Consider the following 18065-nt stretch of genomic DNA (forward strand, 5'->3'; position numbering starts at 1 on the left):
TTTTTTTTTTTTTTTTTTTTTTTCCTCTTTCTCTCAGACTCTTTTTTTTTTCTGGTCAAAAATGCGCTTGACTCCAGAAAATAGCCCTTTTGTTAAATGTCTTTTATTGACTAAACTCGCCTCCCTCTGGTTCTGCCCCCCCCCCCCCCCCCCCCCCCCCGCCCACCCCCGGCCGTGGACATCTTTTCAGGCTTCCAAGGAAACCGGTGAGGAGTGCAAAAGAATAAGTTGACCTTCCTTCTCTCCCAGCCCACTTCCTTCTCCTTCGGGGTCCCCTGAGCGCTGCTGCGTGTGCCTGCAGCGGGGGAGGGGGGTTGCCTAGTGTGCGGAGGTTGGGACAGGGAGAAATAACTCCAGTTCTTCCTTATTTTCCTTCAGCACTTTCTTCTATCACCCACGTTTCCAGAAACCTAGACCCTGCTTGAAAGAAAGGGGAAAGGACTTGGTGGGGGAGTGCCTTCGTGGGTCTCAGGTGGCAGGGGGCCGTGGTAGCCCCCATGGGGGAGGGAGTGGCCTCCTGGCACGTGTGGGGCCTTCATGGGAGCTGGGAGACCCGTTCCAGCAACCAGGGATGACCTTGTACCCTTATTTCACCTGGATCTCTCTTTTTCCCCCCTTCAACAGCCCTATTACCATATTTAAATGCAAGTATGTCTTTTTTCATTGACATTTTAAGTAGCTTAGCCTGACCTTTTTAGAGTAGCTGTTCCCTTTTGAACTTTTTTTCCTCCCCAGTAGTTCCGTGTAGCTAGGATAATAGTCTTAGAGTTTAGTGGGCTTCTAGTTTCTGCTGTGTTTGGGGGATGGCTCTCTTTCTGTCCTTTTGTCCCTACTCCCACCCCTGCTCCCTGCCCCCCATGGTGCATGTGCTCCCCCACTGTGTCCTGTAGCAGGTCCGTATTTGGAAGGCCCAAAGGCTGAAGCCCAGCAGCTGTCTTGGCTGCCCGTTGTTCGCTGCTGGCTTCTGGCCCATCGTGTAAAACCACAGCCTTTGGAAGTGGGGCTTGAAATCAGGCCTCGAAAAGTCTGCCTGGATGGCAGATGGCGATTGCTCCGTGTGCGCGTGAGTGTGTCTGTGTGCGTCCCCACGTGTGACTGTGCATGTGTGATGCTGGTGGCCAAGAGAAGCCCACGGGAGAGGACTAGCCCTCCTCTTCCTTCCCCTGGACATTCTGCAGCCACGCTGGGTCACTTTCTCCCTTCCAACCTTCAGTCCCATTTCTGGGACAGCCTTGCTGCTCCGGGTGTTCTTAGCTAGGCAGACACTTGAGGGAGACCCCTAGGACACCCTTCACTGCCAGCTTGATCAGGAGGTGGAACTCAGACAAGAGACCGATTGAAATCCCCATCATGTGCCTCAGGAGGTTGAAATGGAGAGACAAAAGCCACAGGGCTCACTCCACATTGGTCCTGTGGCTAACCCACTCCCTCCCCCAGCTGCCTTCCCGTGTACTCGGGCAGGCAGCAGGGCCTCCCAGCACACCTCACCTTCCGGCCTGGGGCTGAGATAATGCTAGTACAGGCTTTCCAGAGTCCGGACCAGCAGAGCCTCAGGAGAGCAGCTGGAGTTCAGCCACCTCCTGGCCCAGGTGCCTGTGCTGCCCAAGAGGCTCAGGGCCACCTGGTCCGGGCCGGGGTGGGGGGTGGTTCCTGGGCCATGCTTGGCGCTGCCATGGACACACCCTGGGGGACCCCCTCCATCATGACAAGGACAGCAGGGACCCTGCCCTGCTCCCAAGAGAGGATCCTCCTCATCCTCTTAGATTATTTCAGTGTGCCTTCTAGAAGTAGTTTCTGTGGTGACCTTTGTGTAGGAATCAAACACACCTGAAGGGGCTATGCCTTCCAGAAGTCTGAGAGCTGCTGACCTGGGTCCCTCCTAAAGGCTGCCCTGAGGAGATCCCTTCTGGCTCCTAGCCTTTGGAGGAGGGGGTGGAAAACAGCCTGTGAGCCCGGGCTGTGCCGGGGGGCCCCTTCCAGGTTCTGACCCTCACTCTAGCTCCTCTCTCCCTGCCAGGCTTCCCAGCAGCGGCTTACGGACCAGTGGCGGCGGCGGCGGTGGCGGCTGCAAGAGGATCAGGTAGGGAGGTGTGCGGGGCAGGCGCTCCCAGGCATGCCCCAGTGTGCAGGGGAAGGTAAAGGCCCTGTTGGATCTGTGTGGCTGCGTCTGTCCACTACTGTCACCACAGCCCAGAGGGTGGGGACAGGGGGGCGCGGGCGAGGCCCTTGCCACCCCAGGGCAGCTCCCAGTGCGGATCAGTCGCAGGACTGCAAACCAAAGGTAGAGTCTTACTCTCTCCTCGAAAACAGAGCAGTGACCTTGGTTTTGACTTTGGACGGCCCCCTCACCCCACAGCCGGCTTCAGGGCACCCGCGGCATTTCCCTCGTTGGCTTTCACTGCTTCATGAGGCTCCCTTCGTTGGGCCTCTGACCTAGCCAGAGATCTGGGTTGTGCAAGGGAGGCTTCTGGCCTCCAGGCCCCTGCTGCACCTGGCAGGTGGCCTTGCTGATTCAGCTCAGACCCTGGTCCCCGGAGGCCAGAAGTAGGGCCAGTCCTGACCTCTGTGAAAGGGAGTGATTTCTTGAAGCCCCTGTTGCCTCCCAGGCTCTCCTCAGAGCAGAGACCGGAGAGTTCCTGGACTCCACCTGCCAAGGGAACTGGGGTTTTTCCTCTCCCACAAAACTGCCCTGGTCCTTTGGTCTCTAAACCCAGCCTCTTAGGAGGTCTAGAGCCCTTCAAGTGAGGTGGGAGCGTTTTCCCAGCAGCCCTGTGGGTCCGGCTGGAGCTGGTATGTCCACGACGCGGGCCCCAGGGCGCCTCTGTCCCTCTCCCCCAGATGCTCCCCGCCTTTCTAAGCAAGCTGGGCTGCCGTCGTGTGCCGGGCTCCCCGGGAGGCCGCCTGGAATCCGCGCCCCAGCGGCAGAGGGGCCCCTGCTCCTCCAAGACTCTCCCCACCATGCCCCGGGGACAGGGCAGCAGAGCACCCCAGGGAGCAGTTAGGGATAGGGCGGTGAGGAGGGTGGGGGAAGGGAGGCGCTGGTGGGGTACCAGGAAATGGGGCATTCAAAGCCCAGAGGGTAAATGCCAAAACCCAAACCCTCAGTGGTAAGAGACTGGCACAGTGAGGCCCTTTAGAAACATCAGTAAAAATCCGTTCCATGCAAACTGGCACTGCCTCGAGCTACAAAGGAGCCACTCCCCGGAATCACCCACTGGGGATTTGTTTGGAGGGGCCAGGAGCTCTCTGGGGGCTGCTGAAGGCCAATTAGCCAGAGAGCTGGGCACCCGCTCAGCCTCCAGCGGCCCCCACCTGCCCGCTGGCCAGTGTCCCCTGGTGCCCCTGCCCTGGGGGCAGGCGCGCCGCTGCCTGGTGTCCCCCTGTTCTGTTTGGTTTTTTTAACTTGAGTGCTTTTTGGTATCGTTACAAACAAGCCTCTGTCCTACCTGTGCCTGGTGGGGGGGGACAACAAAAAGAAAACTCGAGATTTTTGAGTGTTGTTGGTTGTTTTCTCCGTTCAGTTTCTTTCTTATTATAACTTGGATTATGAAACTAAACTTTAACCCGAAATTAACCCTGCCTCTCTCCCCACCCCCATTCTCCTTGACTTCATGGCAAGTTTAAAGGGCAGCATGGGGTTCTTCGCAAGTCTGAGAGCGGTCTCCCTGTGGCCCGTGCCCCCCCCTCCGCCACCCCCACCCTCTCACGGACCCCCCCAGAGCCAGGCGGGAGTCCCACCCATTTCTCCCCAACTCCTAACCCCAAACTCCAGAGCCATCTCCAACCACACTTTTTTTTCCAGGATCAGTGGTGTTTTATTTGTAGCCATTTCCATCGGGAGCCAAGTCTCCCAGGGGCCATTCGAGGTCAGCCATGCTCATTGCTGCACTGTTAGTGAATTCTATTCAGGAGCGTGCTCCCAGACCACCTGCCCCACACCAGCCTAGGTTAGTGCAAGAAGTAAATCCTCAACTCCGAGGTGCCTGGCCCCAAGGGTGCAGGCTTGGCCAGGAGGCCACAGGGCACCCGGCAGTACTGCCTGGGGGTCAGGGGCTTGGGGTGAGCCCCAGGGCGACAACTAGACGGTGCCTGCCAACGTCAGAACACCGCCTGGGCTGGAAAGACACCTGCCTCTGTATAGACAGTGTAGCTCAGCCCCTCATCCCCATCCCAGTCTTTGGACCTGGAGCAGGGTTACAAGGTTGGGGAAAGAAGATCTCTGCCTGTCTTTCTTTTAGCGTATTTTGGCCTGTAAGGACCGTCCCCCTCTCTCCCTCTAGAACATAATCTGGACTCCGAGCCTGGGGAGACGGCCAGTTATTTACCTGTTGTGGTGGCCCCTCCATGGCATTTTGGCGGACGCGTGAGAGGGACGGCACAGACTGGTTTGAGTTTGTGCATCAGCCGGGCCAGCAGGTGATCGCTGAAGGCTGACTGCCCAGTTCTCCCTTCCCCTGCAACCCTGCACACCCTCCTCCCGTGCCAGCTCCTTCCCGGGGGACAGGGGTGTTCCTTCTGCCCCCCAAGCAAGCAGCTTCGGCTGTTGGAGGGCATCACAAGCCCAGGCACTTCGTCTTATAGGAAGAAGCTGGTACAGGGAGTCTGTGGAGTACCGATCTTGAGCTTGGTACTCCCCCGAACCTGGCAGGGGACTCCAAACTGCAGGAAGTGTGGCCTCCACTCCCCAGGGCATGGCTGTCAGGCTTGGTCTAGGGATCAGGCATCCTGTGAAAGGAGGGCCTTTTGTTTTTGTCCAGCTCCACAGTTTTGGGTTTTTTTTTTTTCTCCTTCCATATTTTGATGTACCAGGGGAGCTTCCTGAGATAGAAGCACCTGCTGAGGGCCGTGGGGAGGGGGGAGCAACTCGGATTTCGCTCAGGTTGGCAACTCGTATCTGTCAGGGCTATGGTGTCAGGGTAGGAGGTCCAGGGGGGGCCTTGAGCTCTGCACCCACCTCAGCCGACTCCTCGAGGCCAGCCTGCCCGCCTTTTCCTAATTCACGCAGGACCTGAGGTGAGCAGGGCTCAGGAGACCCCCCGCCAGGCGAGGTCCCTGCCGACTCCTAGATGACTTCACTATCAGTGGTCACTTTTCTTTTACCTTCACCGGTAGTCTGAAACGTCATCTTTTCTTGTGCTCAGTCGAGAGTTCGTTTGTTTATTTTGATCGTACTCATTCAGTTCTGATGGCCTCATCCTGTCCCACCCAAACCTAAGTCCAGTTTGGTCAGCGACCCCAGACACACACACACACACACACACACACACACAGGTGAGGGGAGTGGTTCGGATGCTCAGGCTGTTTTATTTCCGGGTGACATCACGGGGTGGGTCTGTGTATCAGTCGAAGAGCTTCTGAGCCCCCTGCCCGCCCCCCCCCAGCCCGTCTCCGGCCCCAGCCAGGACCCCTTACTGTACTTTATACTTGCCAGCTTTATTCCAGTCTAGTAACATGAGCTCCTGACGGTGGTGGTGAGTGCGAGAGTCATGTTTCTGTTGTCTTTTCTCTTGCTTGGTTGGGGCTGCGGTGAGAGAGTGTCTCTGAGGCATACTTTCCCGCCTCTCTTACACTAGGATCTGCACACCTCCTCTCAAACACTCTTCTGAGCACGCTCAGCGGGAAGGTTTGTCCACACCTATTAATCCTCTCTCAGTGTCCAGCTTCCTGTTAGTACCAGCTGGTTTGCATGTTTTTGCTTGTTCAGATGAAAACAGTTCAAGAAACAAACTCATATCCAACTCTCGAGAAATGTCTTTTTTTTGTACACTTTCGTTTTCGATTTTTTTTTTTATTAGTCACGAATCCAAAACACCTGTTGTCCAGTAAAACATTTCACACCTCCCCTGCCTGTTCTTAGAGTGTATGTCTCTGTGGGACTGAACTAAATGCATGCACTGTAGTAGATGTCCTGGTATTAGCCGTAGCCCTAGAACATGCATTGTTGAGTTGATATTACAGGGTCTCTGACAGCCCGGCCCAGCACAGCTGCCGGCAGGACAGCGCGGGGGACCAGGAAGACAGGGGGCTCCATATTTTCAATGTTGCCAAAGGGCTTGGATCCATGTTCTCGCCATCAGCCACCACCACCTCCCCTCACGCTCCCTGCTCCCCCAGTCTAGCACTGGGCCACCACCCCCAGCTCTAGCCTTCCTCACTGAACTCGCTGGCGCCCCTGTCTGTGAACAGAACTGGGATCGGAAGGAGTCTGACCGTTCATCCTTGTTCTCATCTTCCTCGTAGGGCTCTTGACCAGAGCAGGTCTTCTCTTCTTTGTCAAGGCCCACCGGCAAGGCCCTCAATGCCTTGGGTCCTTTGCCAGCTCACGTCCGGCCTGTTGGGGGGAACAGGTCTGCATGGCGGTCTTGTCTGCATGGTCTGGTCCCCAGGGCGGAGAGGAAGTGAGACGTGGTAGGGAACAGGATTCCAATCTTACGATCCTGGGTCTGCAGACGGGGAATGCGTTGGGTCCTGGCGAAGGTTAGCGTCGGTTCTTATAGTTGGTGAAGATGAAGGAGAAGCCTTTATGTGTGCCCTCCAAGGGTGGGGGTGGGGGTGGGGGTGGGAGGGGGGCAAGTGGCGTCAGAGTGGCAACCTTCCTAGTGTGGAGGTTATTAGCACAGCTCTTTGTGGGGGGAGGCAAGAGGGAAGGGGAACCCGCGACATTTGGAGAGAAGGCTGAAGTTTCCCCCCACCTCGCCAGGAAGATTCCCCAGTCCCGCAGCTCTGCCCTCGGCTCAGGGGCGTGGGCAGTCCATGTCCCTGGACACGCCATCTCCCCTACATTTGTGGGGACAAGCCATACCAGAGTACCAGAGGTCTCTCCAAGCTTTTGGAGATGGCTCCAGTCTTTACAAATTGGTGAAATAGTAGTTGCTGCCTGGGACCTGCTCTTTAGTCAGGCTAATTGGTGGCTCTGACCTAAAGCCACCGGAGGACACCATGGGACCTGAGCCTTCAGGGGATAAGTTATCTGTTGGGGGAGACTGAAGCCCAGGACGTCACAGCCGTCCGTGGCATTCCCAGAAGAGTGTGAGGTGACAGTGGAATGGTGGCGAGAGGTCAGTGGCTGCATCCGCATGAACAAGGATTGCAAGTGAGCAGGCCAGTCAGCCACTGGACAGAAGGAGGCTCCCAAAGCCCAGGAAGGGAAATCTGGGAAGAGCCGTCCTGCAGAGGCGGGTGGGAGGAGGCAGAGGGAAACGGCTGGAAGCAGTAAGGCTTCCGGGGCTGCCAGAGCTGCCTACTGACGCAGGCTGCTGAGCAGGAAGGACCGTGGGACAGAAGGCAGAGAGAGCGAAAATCCCCCTTATTGGCCTAAATCCGGGGTCTGGCTCTGCTCAGAGAATGGCTTTGCTACGCTGGGACTAAACATCCTAACCATTTCGGTTCCAGTAGGTACAACGAACAAAAGTAAAATTCAACTCAGGAGAGAAAGGAAACAGTTGAACTTGAACCATAAAGGGGGGTGGGTGCAGGTGTGCACGAAGCAGGCCTGCCCATCCCACGCCTCCCCTCTTGGTGTTTTCCATGTTCCCCGTGACACCCTTCACCTTACAGGTGCTGGGGTCCGAGGGACATGAACAACAGTGTCCCGCCCACACTCCTCCAGCTGCCCGAGGGATCCGGGAATTATTAGCATCCTTTGTGGCATACGGTTTAGGGTTCCTGGATGTTGTTTTCAACAAGCAGGCGTTGAAGGTCTGCTCTGTGCCAGGTGCCGAGGAATATAAAGGCAGACAACATGTCTTGCCTCCAGTGGTCTGAGAATCCGGATCCCTCCTGCAGAGAATCCCTATTTCCCATGACGCATTGCTTCTCACACTGCCAGCTTTGCGTAAAAAGGAAAATGGATCCACGGGTTGCCTCCCTTTCTGAAGCTGGCTTTTCTGCATCTCCGTCAGCAGGCTCCGGTGTGCAGGAAGGGGAGCTGTAGGGCAATCGTCTCCTCTTTGTGCTGGCAGCAAGCGTTCTCGGGGGATGGCGGCCCCAGGACAGCCCAACTGGGGGTAGGGTCATGGGGACACATCTCGCTGGGAAAGAGCCCCCATCTGTGGCTGCGGCAGAGAGCCAGCACAGCAGCCCAGAGGGAGGGCAGATTCCTGACCCCTTACAAGCAGCTGCCGCAGCCGGCCAGGCTTGCCTCTTGGTCCGCCGCCTCGTGTCCTGGGGTTGGGCAGCTCGTTTCTCAGTTTGTCACTCTGATCTTCATTTCTGAGAGGGCTGGGTCTTTTGCCACCAAGAAACCTGCCTTGGATTTCAGTAGACCCAGTGAATTTATAATAATGTGTGGAGCTGCCCGTGCCTGACCTCTGCTTCGTTCATTTTCCAAGGGCTTTTGGACCAACCCTGTTGAGGATAAAATACATTGGCTGGGATCAATAATTTTGTAATAGAAACACAGTGCACTTGATAAATCAGCTCTAGTGCAATTAGCGACTGGCCTTGAAGCCCAAACCTCAGTAGAAGTTAATCCTAAAGTGAACGGAGTGGGGGGATGTTAAGGGTCTTTTAAATCCATGGGATTCTTTTTGGAGGAGACACCACCTCCTGCTGAGCTTGGCCCTCTCACGCTGGCTCAGGATCCCAGGCCCTGCCATCTAGAGGAAGGTGGAAAGTGTGGTGCTGTCCTTGGACACCCCACCCCATAAGAGCACAGGGAGCCCCTCCTGGCACCCTGGCCTGGGTCGGGCCACTTGGGGTTGCGGGGAGCCCCAAAAGCTAGTGAACCCACGTGGTGGTGAGAGTCACCAAAGGAGCATGGGCCTCGGTGTGTCGTGACCCCTTACGTTTCTGCAGAGGTGAGCTGACCACGTCTCTGACCCCAGCTAGCCCAGGAGACAGGCAGGAAGGCAGAGGTTTTTGGCCTGGTGTTTGGTTTTGAAGAGAAAGCAGACCTGCAGAATGGTTGCATGACTTACCCAAAGTCTCCCAGCTGGTTACGCAGGGAGCAAGGCTTTGGTCAAGGATGAAGAACCCTGACCTTGAACCCAGGTCTCTGGCCTCCTTTAATAGCTCTGCAGAGAAACCGTGTTTGTTCGTGAAGAGGTCACCTGCTACCCAGATGCCCCCGACATGTGGGGTGTGCTGGAAGAGCCCAGGAGCCTGAGGGCCCACGCTGTGTCAGCCAAGGACTCAGGCCCCTAGATCTCACGGCCCGTCTCTCAGATGTAGATTTCAGAACTGGGCCCAGGGCGCATCTACCACGGAATTTAGTTCAGCAGATATGTAGTAAGTGGATAACAACAGTAGTTAATTAGTACTTGTGGCAGGCACTGTGCTAGGCTTGAGTCAGGGTGCTTTGGGCTGGATCAGAAAACCCAACTCAGCATGGTTGAATGTCATGGGGGACTTACTGGCCAACATCCCGGGAGCTCTGTGGAAGAGCCGGTTTCATGTATCAGACTACTGGGCTCTTTCTCTGCGGTTCCCTTGGCTTTGTCCTCCTCTTTGCTTCCATATTGTCTTGATGTTGGCTTTCCTACAGTAGCAAAATGGTCACAACAGTCTCCTGCTTCATGCCAACCTGCCTAGAGGAAGAGGGGGTCATCAGATGGTCCTGAATTCTAGCAGAAGTCCCGAACTTTGTGCTGCTTGGCTAAGGCTCAGCCCTCTCTGAGCCGACTAGCAGGAGAAGGATGGATTTCCAAAGGATAGTCTGGGTGCAGATAAAAGAGGGGAAGGGAGAATGCTGCTGGGTGGGCAAGCACGAAGCCTACCACAGCTCCTAGATGAAGCTCCTAGATGAATCCAGAGCACAGTCCCTGCCCTCAAGTGTCTCCCAGCCTAGCATGGAGGCTAACGGGTACTTCTGATATGATAGCAAACATCCAGTCACAGAAGGGCACAGAGGTGGATGTAGTTGGCTTTGTCTGGAAAGTCAGGGAAGGTTTCACAGGGGAGTGACTCCACTTTTCAAGGACAAATAGGAGTTCCCCAAGAACCAGAGGGAAAGGCATGTGCAAAGCCCCCAGAACCCAAAACAGAGGAGTGACTCTGAAGCCCTGCAAACAGTTTGCAGCAGCGAGAGAGTAAAATGCACTGGGGGCAGGAGAGGGGGCCCAGGGTAGGGGGCGGTCGCAGGTGAAGCTGCTGCTTTCACGCAGGCAGCTAGGAGCCTGAGAGAGGCCTGAACCTGGGAAGTGACCTCAGATTTGTATGTTAGCCAAGTCTTGACAGCAGGGTGGACAAGGGAGATGGGACTGAAAGCAGGAGGACAAGTGACAGAGTATGCAGAGTAGACGCGCCATAAATGTTTGCCTGTCACTGCCTAGGAAGAGTGGCTTCACGCCTTTAGCTCTTACCCATTAGCTGATGAACTCTGGGCTCAGCACTGTGCTGGGGTCGGGGAATTTCAGGGCACAGAATTTCAGGGCATAGTCCTTGCCTTCCACAAGCTCCCAGTCTTTTGAGGGAGGACACAGCACACAACTGATAGAAGAGCTGGTCTTCAATGAGTATGCACGGCCACTGATCACAGAGAGCACGCAGCAGCCAGGGAGGCTCAGACGGGAGACTGGACACAGATGGGCCCTGCGGGATTTGCTGTGGGAGATGAGAGGGCATTGTAGGTGAGAGGACTTGGGTGAAAGGTTGGCAGGGGATGAGCATCCCGTGCTGGGGCGACAGTGGGAGGCTGTCTGGTGGGCAGTGGGGGTAGAGGCTTGATGAGGTCAAGGCAGGCTGGATTCTCGGGGACCTTGAAAACTCAATCCCTATGGTCATGGTGGTGGGAAAGGTTCATATGCCTCACGGCAGTGGAGCTTGGTAAGGATGAAACCAGCTAAGGAAGATCAGCCTGGCAACAGTCCCACAGAACAGAGCTGGACACCTCCCTAAGTCCTGGGGCTGGGGTTGGCTTCATGACCTGGAACAAGGAGCAGGGCTGACACGAGAGGGCGTTCCCTCACAGGGCTCCACCTTCATTTTCTGTGACTCTCCTTCCTTTTGCCAACAAGTTGTTATTCATTCCCTACCTGGGGTTGTTGGTCCCCACTCCTGGGCCCTCATGGCAGCCACTGCCAGTCTACCTCTCTCTGTCCTTGTCTTTGCTCCCTCCACTCAAATTGGCTCAGACTGCCAGGAAGCCACACCTGATTAACCCTACCCAGGTGCCCCTCCTCAACATAACACCCTGTCCTCGGTCTCCTTTGTGACTGGTGAGGTCTCCTGGATGAAAGGCAGGGTTCTGACTCTATGGAACATGTTTTGCATATATCTCCGAGTGGTGCCCGCCTTCTCCAACAATATAAACCATCCAAACTCCAGGAGGCAAAGTCAGCCTCATTCTTAGTGTAGATAACTAATTATTTTGCAATCGGAGAAAGCAGAAAATAAAGGGGCCCTTTGTTCCTGGATGCTTATTATAAATATTAATAAAAAGGTCTCCCCTTGCCAGCTCAGAATCCTGCAGAACAGGAGGTGGGCAAATAATGCTTTTGAACAGCTGTGATTGGCTTTTGGAATTAGATCTGTCAGGATGGGGGAGCCACGGTGAAATCAGTCTGTGGCATGAATAGGAGGGTTCTGGCCATTATCTCAACATTCACACCCACCTGCAAGGTCCCGGAAGGGAAAGATAGCTTGCAAGTGGTTGATAGAATGCTAGAGACACTTCCCAGCCAATTTTAATACATGATGATGATAAAAGTAATATGTTTGTAATAACTTCTGCATTATGAGTGAGCCAAGGGCTGTGCTCAGCCCACCTGCCTTACCCCATCTAATTCTCCTAATCCTATGAAGAGTGCACTATCATTCCCGTTCCCATTTTTTAAAATCTTAAAACTGTGGCTTAGATAGCTTGTCAGAGGTAGTAGAGACAAGACCAGAACCTGGGTCTGTCTCATTGCATCTGTGCTCTCAGCCATGTCAGCGGAAGCTCTGTGGTGCCAGCCCTTCCGATCTGTGAGCAGAGGTCTGCATTTTTAACACGTACTCAAGGGCAAACCATAGCAGCCCATCAACTTAATTCTCGTATCCTCCGGGGAAGAGAGAAGCCAAAAACCATTTACAAGAGGCCTCAGGAAGCATTATGTGCACATTTTGCACCTGCTTCTGCTGTTGCAAACTTAAGGTCATGGTGCTGTCTGGCTTTGGCTGACATTTCTGATCTGGCTTTCAGTCCCTGAATCCTTTTCAGACCAAAGGCAGACAAAGGAGACCCAGAGGAGGCGTGGTCCGGTAAGGGAGCCAGCCTGAAGGTTATTATTAGTTGACAGGAGCCTTTAACTAGTACGGGACTGAAGGAAGTTAGCCACTGCCCGAAAGAAACTAGAAGATGGAGCAAGGGAGGGCCTCTCTGGGCAAGACAGACCCTCTCCCGTTCCCCTAAGGGATGAGTCAACATCCCTTCCTGTGAGCAGTGAGGACTGAGTCTGGAAGGTCGCTGGGAAACCCAGCGTAGCCCCGGGGCTGGGAGCGGATTGGCCGCCCAGTTGCTGGGGCTTTGCTTTGGACCAATGGTCGTGGAGGGGCGGGGCAGGAGGCGGGAGCAGCAGGACCCTCGGCCAATCGGCCTTCAGGGAGGCTGGGCTCCCGGTACTATGGCAACCGCGAGCCGGGGCTCATTTGTTTTGTAGATGAGTAATTACTACGCAATTAGAGAAAGCTAAAAATAAAGGGGCCCTTTGTTCCTGGTTACTTATTAATATTAATAAAACGGTCTGTCCAGGTCTGTGGTAAGCAATCAGTGCAGACCTGTGCGCCTGTGGTAGAGCACTGTGGGAGGCTAAGGCTGCCGCAGCCCCACTTTCTTCTCTCTTTCTAGAAGTCGTTTCTGACTGTAACCTGCCAGACGGTTGGCTTTTCAGGCCTTGGGGGAAAGAAAGGCAGAGTCTTCCAGACACGTGGGACCCAGGAGGCCCTGGAGTCAGGCGTCAGTTAGGCACCCACCCAGGTGGAAGGGTCTGGCAGTGTCAACCCGGCCTCCAGGAAAGGTCACAGCACGGCAGCCAAACCGGAAAACCTGGACCGATGTTGGAGGATCCAGTTTTGCCGTGTATCCGTGGCCACACTGTTTGACTTTTCTGGATCCAGACTGTCCTGGACCCAGTAGTCTTCCCTCCCGAAACCTTCCACGGAGGCTGCCCCCTGAGATCTCAGCGTCTTCCCAATGACCTGGCTTGGATATGACTCGTTGGAGGGTTCCACTGGGTTCGGGGACTGGCCCCAACAGCTGTCCGTGTTCTGACCTTGGGACAGAAACAGCTCTGAGGCTTCCCTTATCTCTCTCTCACCTTCCTAGGGAGTGAGGTTGCCTTGGGGATTAATCAGATAAGAAAAGATGATAAACAGGTTTTTTTTTTTTAATATTTATTTGACAGAGATCATGAGTAGGCAGAGAGGCAGGCAGAGAGAGAGAGAAAGAGAGAAAGAGGTGGAAGCAAGCTCTCCACTGAGCAGAGAGCCCGACACGGGACTCGATCCCAGGACCCTGAGATCAGGACCTGAGCCAAAGGCAGAGGCTCAACCCACTGAGCCACCCAGATGCCCTAAACAATTTTTTTTTTTTTTTTAAAGAAGATGAGAGCATGAAGGAGTGGGAAATTGGAAAGATTCAATTCCGGTCTGGTTCCAACACTCAGGAGTCTGGGTGATTTCAGAGCTTCAGACTGGAGGGTGCTTAAGGACCTTTCAGCTCTGTAGCTCGAGGTGGACACTGTTTCCACAGCTCTCGATCCCTTGTCATGGTTGGGGGCGGGGGTCAGCGGGTGATAGTGACAGTGCCTTAAGAGCTAAGAAGAGTGACTGGAGAGAAAGCCAGGGGCTTCCAGGTGATGAGAATGTGTTTAAAACCAGTCAGCGCTGCATTTTTTTTTTTCCATGCATGGAGGCAGTGAGAGGGACAGAAATGTTTCCGGAATCTAGGGTATCACTGAAAGAAACTGGTCAGATTTCCATCCTTGGGGTGTGGCTAATTTAAACATTTAGGGTTTGGCTATCTGGATGGTATTTATTAATAAAGGCGGACCTGTTAATAGTTACTGTCTGTGAGCAGATCTGAGAGACCGGGGCCAACACAGTGGTTCAGGAGCTTTGCTGCTTGTTGGAGTCGCCAACACCTCACTCCTTGGAGAGTTTTTAAAATTCCTGCTATCCGGGCCACACTACAGACCCATCAGATCAGAATCTACCACCCGGGTGAGCCCCAGGCCCCAGTAGTAGTGACAGCTCCCTTGGTCAAGTCCATCGTGTAACCGTGGACTCAGGTACCATCAGCTTCCTGCCAGATGTAGAGCCTTGCACCAGCTCTGTGACTTTGTCACCGGTGTCCCTGCCTCGCAGTGTGTACTTAGAGCCCAGCCAGCTAGCTCACTCCCGCCTCCTCTGGTGGCCAGGAGAGCTGGCCTGGGTTCTCAGCCCGCAGCCAGCTGTCCTGCCCACAGCGGATCCTCCCAGCAGGGCCAGGAAGTCCATCCCTCCAGGGCAGGCTGAAGGAGTCTTTGTCCTCACAGATGGATTCGAGGACAGGCCTGTCCCGGCTGAGATTAAGAGCATGTTCATATAGAACCAACGGCCCGAAGCCGCCGTAAACATGGAAGCAGTCGCCCTCCTTGACTGTCTGATGAATGGGGGCCTCTTGGTAAGGTCGGAGTTTGTTTGTTATTAAAGACCTAATTAGAAACATGAGAGGGAGCTGAATGGCTCTGTGCTTGGCTAATTAGTGACATGTATGCGCCCGCTTTGAACTTCAAGGACACAGAGCTATTAGTGCTTACATCAAAAATGGATTAAACTCCTGTGCCTTTATAATCATTAAAGACAGGCTGCTTGAGTGGAAAGCCTTTCGTCCAGGTCCTCGAGGGGCTGCTCCTTGGCCCCCCCCCCCGCACCCGGCCCCCCTGGTTGTGAAGCCCAGAGCAGTGAGTTTCCATGCAGTGGGATGGGGTAGTAAATACTGATGGTCCTAGGGCAGTCCAGCTCCCCGCAGGACGGCCCCCAACAGAACGCAGTGCGCTCTTTAGGGCCTGAGACCAGGCCTCTGGGCACACATTCTAGAGGAGTCCCTCTGTGGGTGCACGTATGGGAGGGCTTCCTTTCTGTCTGGTAGCACCCTCTCCTCCCCACCCTGACCACAGCCATCCTGCCTGCCTGCTTTGTTCCACCCAGGCTTGTTCTGGGATGTGGCACAGAGGAAGGCGGTCTAGTCCTTTGGGAGAGACGCTGTCCCCTATCTCCTGTGGCCAGTGTGGCCCAACCCCAGGAACCCCAGCTTGATGGGGGCGACGCCACCACCAGGGAGCTCCTAGGGTGGAAAGGGCAACAGAGCCCATGTCTTCGGGAGCTGGCACTCCAGCAGGGGAGGTTTGGTGTCTTGTCCTTGTGACCTGTCTGAGGCAAAGAAAGATTGAGGTAAACCTAAGGTGTCCTGTCAGACTATGATGCGGGGAAGGACAGCCGAGCAGCGGGATTCTGTTTGGAGAGCAGCTGGGAGTTACCTTGATGTTCAAGTGAGAGCTGAGTTCAGTCTGGTCAGAGACACTCCCGAGACCCGTTCCCTCCCTGCTATAGCCCTCAGTTTCCTCATCTGTAACCCACGGTGATAAGACCCATTGCCCAGGTTGTCAGGATTGTGAAAAAAGATGGCATTGAACACCCACACAGTAGGTGCTCAGTCCATATTAGTTCCCTTGTCGGCCTGGCACCTTTAGAAGCCACAGCTTCTAGAACTTTGTGCCTCTCGCCTCTGGACCCTATTTTGCCCACAGTAGTACGAGGCTTTCCCCCGCTCCATCTTCCCCGACTGGGACAGGGGTTTACCAAATTCTTACAGCGCTTTTTCCTCACGACTGCGAACACTACAGGTACGCAGTGCCGGCCTTGGACTTCATGATGCTTTCTTTTGACAGGATGTAGTGCGGGGAGCGCACAGCGAGGCTGCAGTGGGAGGGGTCACTCACAAGGTGCAGGCTCGGTCCAGGCAGGCTGGGAAAGAGCGAGTGAGCGCACACAGCCCAGCAGCACAGAGGGTGGTTGGGTTCCTATGGGGAAAAGCCAGACCAGTTTCTTTTTTGACAGGATAGAGCTGGATGGGCCTCAGGGACATAGGCAGTCCCCAGATCAAAATGAAGCAAGGGGCGTTCTCGGGGTTAAACTAGGAGACGCTGCCTGAGCCGGGCAGCCTGCCGAGGTCCCTTGAGCTGGTGAAGCTGTTGGAGCCCCGCAGACAGTTCCATTTGGCTCAGCCTGTGCCAGACGAGCCCCAGTGACCCACATCATGGCCCTTCCTTCCCCAGAGGCCCCCCTCTCCCCCTCCTCCCTCAGACACATGCAAACGAGGGCTGTCCCTCACTACCCTTGGGGTTCTGGGAGAAATGAGAACCTGACAGTGACTCCAGAAAGTTCCTTCTTTACCCTCACAACAAAGCCCGGTTTGTTTGGCCACCGGCCGGAGGCCCACTCAGGGCTAATCCATCTCCAGAATTTACCCCATAAGCAGATGGCAGCTAACCACTCACCCCACTTCTCATTGCCCCCCTTCCCCACCAACCCCAGGCTGGTCCTCTGTGAGGAGGAGACACAGCCACAGACCCAAATCAGGGCTGATAACAAAAGAGCATCAAGATAGAAAACAAGCTATTTATTTTCTGTTGAGATGGTATCTCCACATAATATCGTCCTAGCCACAAAGCGTTCCTCAGGCACGTTCATTCTGGGTATTTGGGGCTTTCGCCTCACGCTGATCTGCGTGGTAACACGAATCTCCCAAGTACCCCTCTAACATGTGACAGGAGGGCTGCTGAGCAGCCAGTAGTGAAGTTGGCTTTGCAGAGGGGCATGATTTGACCAGAAGCTTCGACCATCATTCCACGTAATCGTTAGTCCCAAGTCCTCGGTTCTGCGGCCCGTGCGTTCCCTACTTAAGATAGGCCCTCGGCAACCTGCAGACGTCAGCACCAGCCGCGCAGCGGTGCGAAGCAGGTTAGGTTTTGAGAGAATAAGCAGAAACTGCAATCTTACAAGACCGTAGCACCGCTGTAAATGACATCCGGAGTGTTTGTGACACTGACTTTCCCGTCAGCCCCGTGCACGAGCAGACACTGTCCACATGTCCTGTGCAGTATTTAAGATGAGCCTGGCATCCCTGGATTTGTCCGGACTTGTTGCTGTCGGGCTGAGTTCGTACCTCTGTAATGTATTCGGTTTGTGTATGGAGACAGGGAAAAGGAAATGTCATTGCATTACTCTCTTAATCCTCTCCTAGGTTTGAAGTGTTCCTTCCCTCACTCTTCTGAAATAGCCTGAATTTCAGCAGATATATATACATAGATATCTATCTATCTATCTATATATGTAATATTAAATTGATCGTCCCTGCATCTGGGTCCCTGAGCTGATTTGACTCTAATTTACTGTGTCATACTGTTTTCCCAGGTTGGATGTAATTGCTGGTCCTCTCTAGGTCTCCCCGCTTCACGCTAAGCTCTGGAAGGAAGGTTAGAGCCAGGATCCCTGGGACCTAGTGGCCAGGCAGACTGCAGGCATGTAATTCCTCCTTGCTCTGCTGGAGACATGCTGTAATAATTCACAGCTGAAGATTTCTCCTTCCATGAGCAGGAACAGGGTTATCTTTCCATGCTAACCTTTCGCATTTGACCATCTGCATTGATTTATAGTGGGCCCTACTTTCAGAGGGCACAGAGAATCAGAGCGGGGTCCTCAGCTCTGTTCCCAGGAAGGCCTTGGCTGCCCAGCTGCCATTCTTCAGAGCCCATGAACAAGGAGCAAGTGGCTGGCTGTGAAGAGGGACCTGTGAAAGTCTCCACTGTTGACAGCCGGTTGGCATTACGGACCCAGCATCACTGGGCACCCAGTGTTGTAGGAGAGTCTTTTTTTTTTTTTTTTTAAGATTTATTTATTTTTAGAGTGAGAGCATGCGTGAGTCGGAGTGTAGGGGCAGAGGGAGAGAAACAGACTCCCCACCGAGCACGGAGCTGGACGCAGGGCTGGCTCTCAGAACCCTGAGATCATGACCTGAGCTGAAATCAGGAGTCAGACGTTTAACCCACTGAGCCACCACGGTTGCCCCTGCTGTGGAGTTTTTAATGAAGGCAGATAGAAGCATG

The 18065-nt window shown here is 54.5% G+C and overlaps 1 protein-coding gene across 8 annotated transcripts in view; it reads left to right on the forward strand.

The window, feature by feature from the left end:
• MSI2 (musashi RNA binding protein 2) overlaps nucleotides 1-18065 on the forward strand; it is a 386853-nt gene that overhangs the window by 353704 nt on the left and 15084 nt on the right. For 3 of the 8 annotated variants that reach the window (XM_059379315.1, XM_059379314.1, XM_059379317.1), the window contains exons 11-12: nucleotides 625-648; nucleotides 2018-2080. In XM_059379315.1, the coding sequence (XP_059235298.1) occupies nucleotides 625-648; nucleotides 2018-2080 (87 nt within the window). Of the gene's footprint in view, nucleotides 1-624; nucleotides 649-2017; nucleotides 2081-5573; nucleotides 5624-18065 lie in introns of all 8 variants that reach the window. The other 5 variants (XM_059379319.1, XM_059379320.1, XM_059379316.1 and 2 more) reach the window with 3 other exon arrangements.

Source organism: Mustela nigripes, chromosome 16, assembly GCF_022355385.1.
Source record: "Mustela nigripes isolate SB6536 chromosome 16, MUSNIG.SB6536, whole genome shotgun sequence".
Classification (NCBI taxonomy): Eukaryota; Metazoa; Chordata; class Mammalia; order Carnivora; family Mustelidae; genus Mustela; species Mustela nigripes.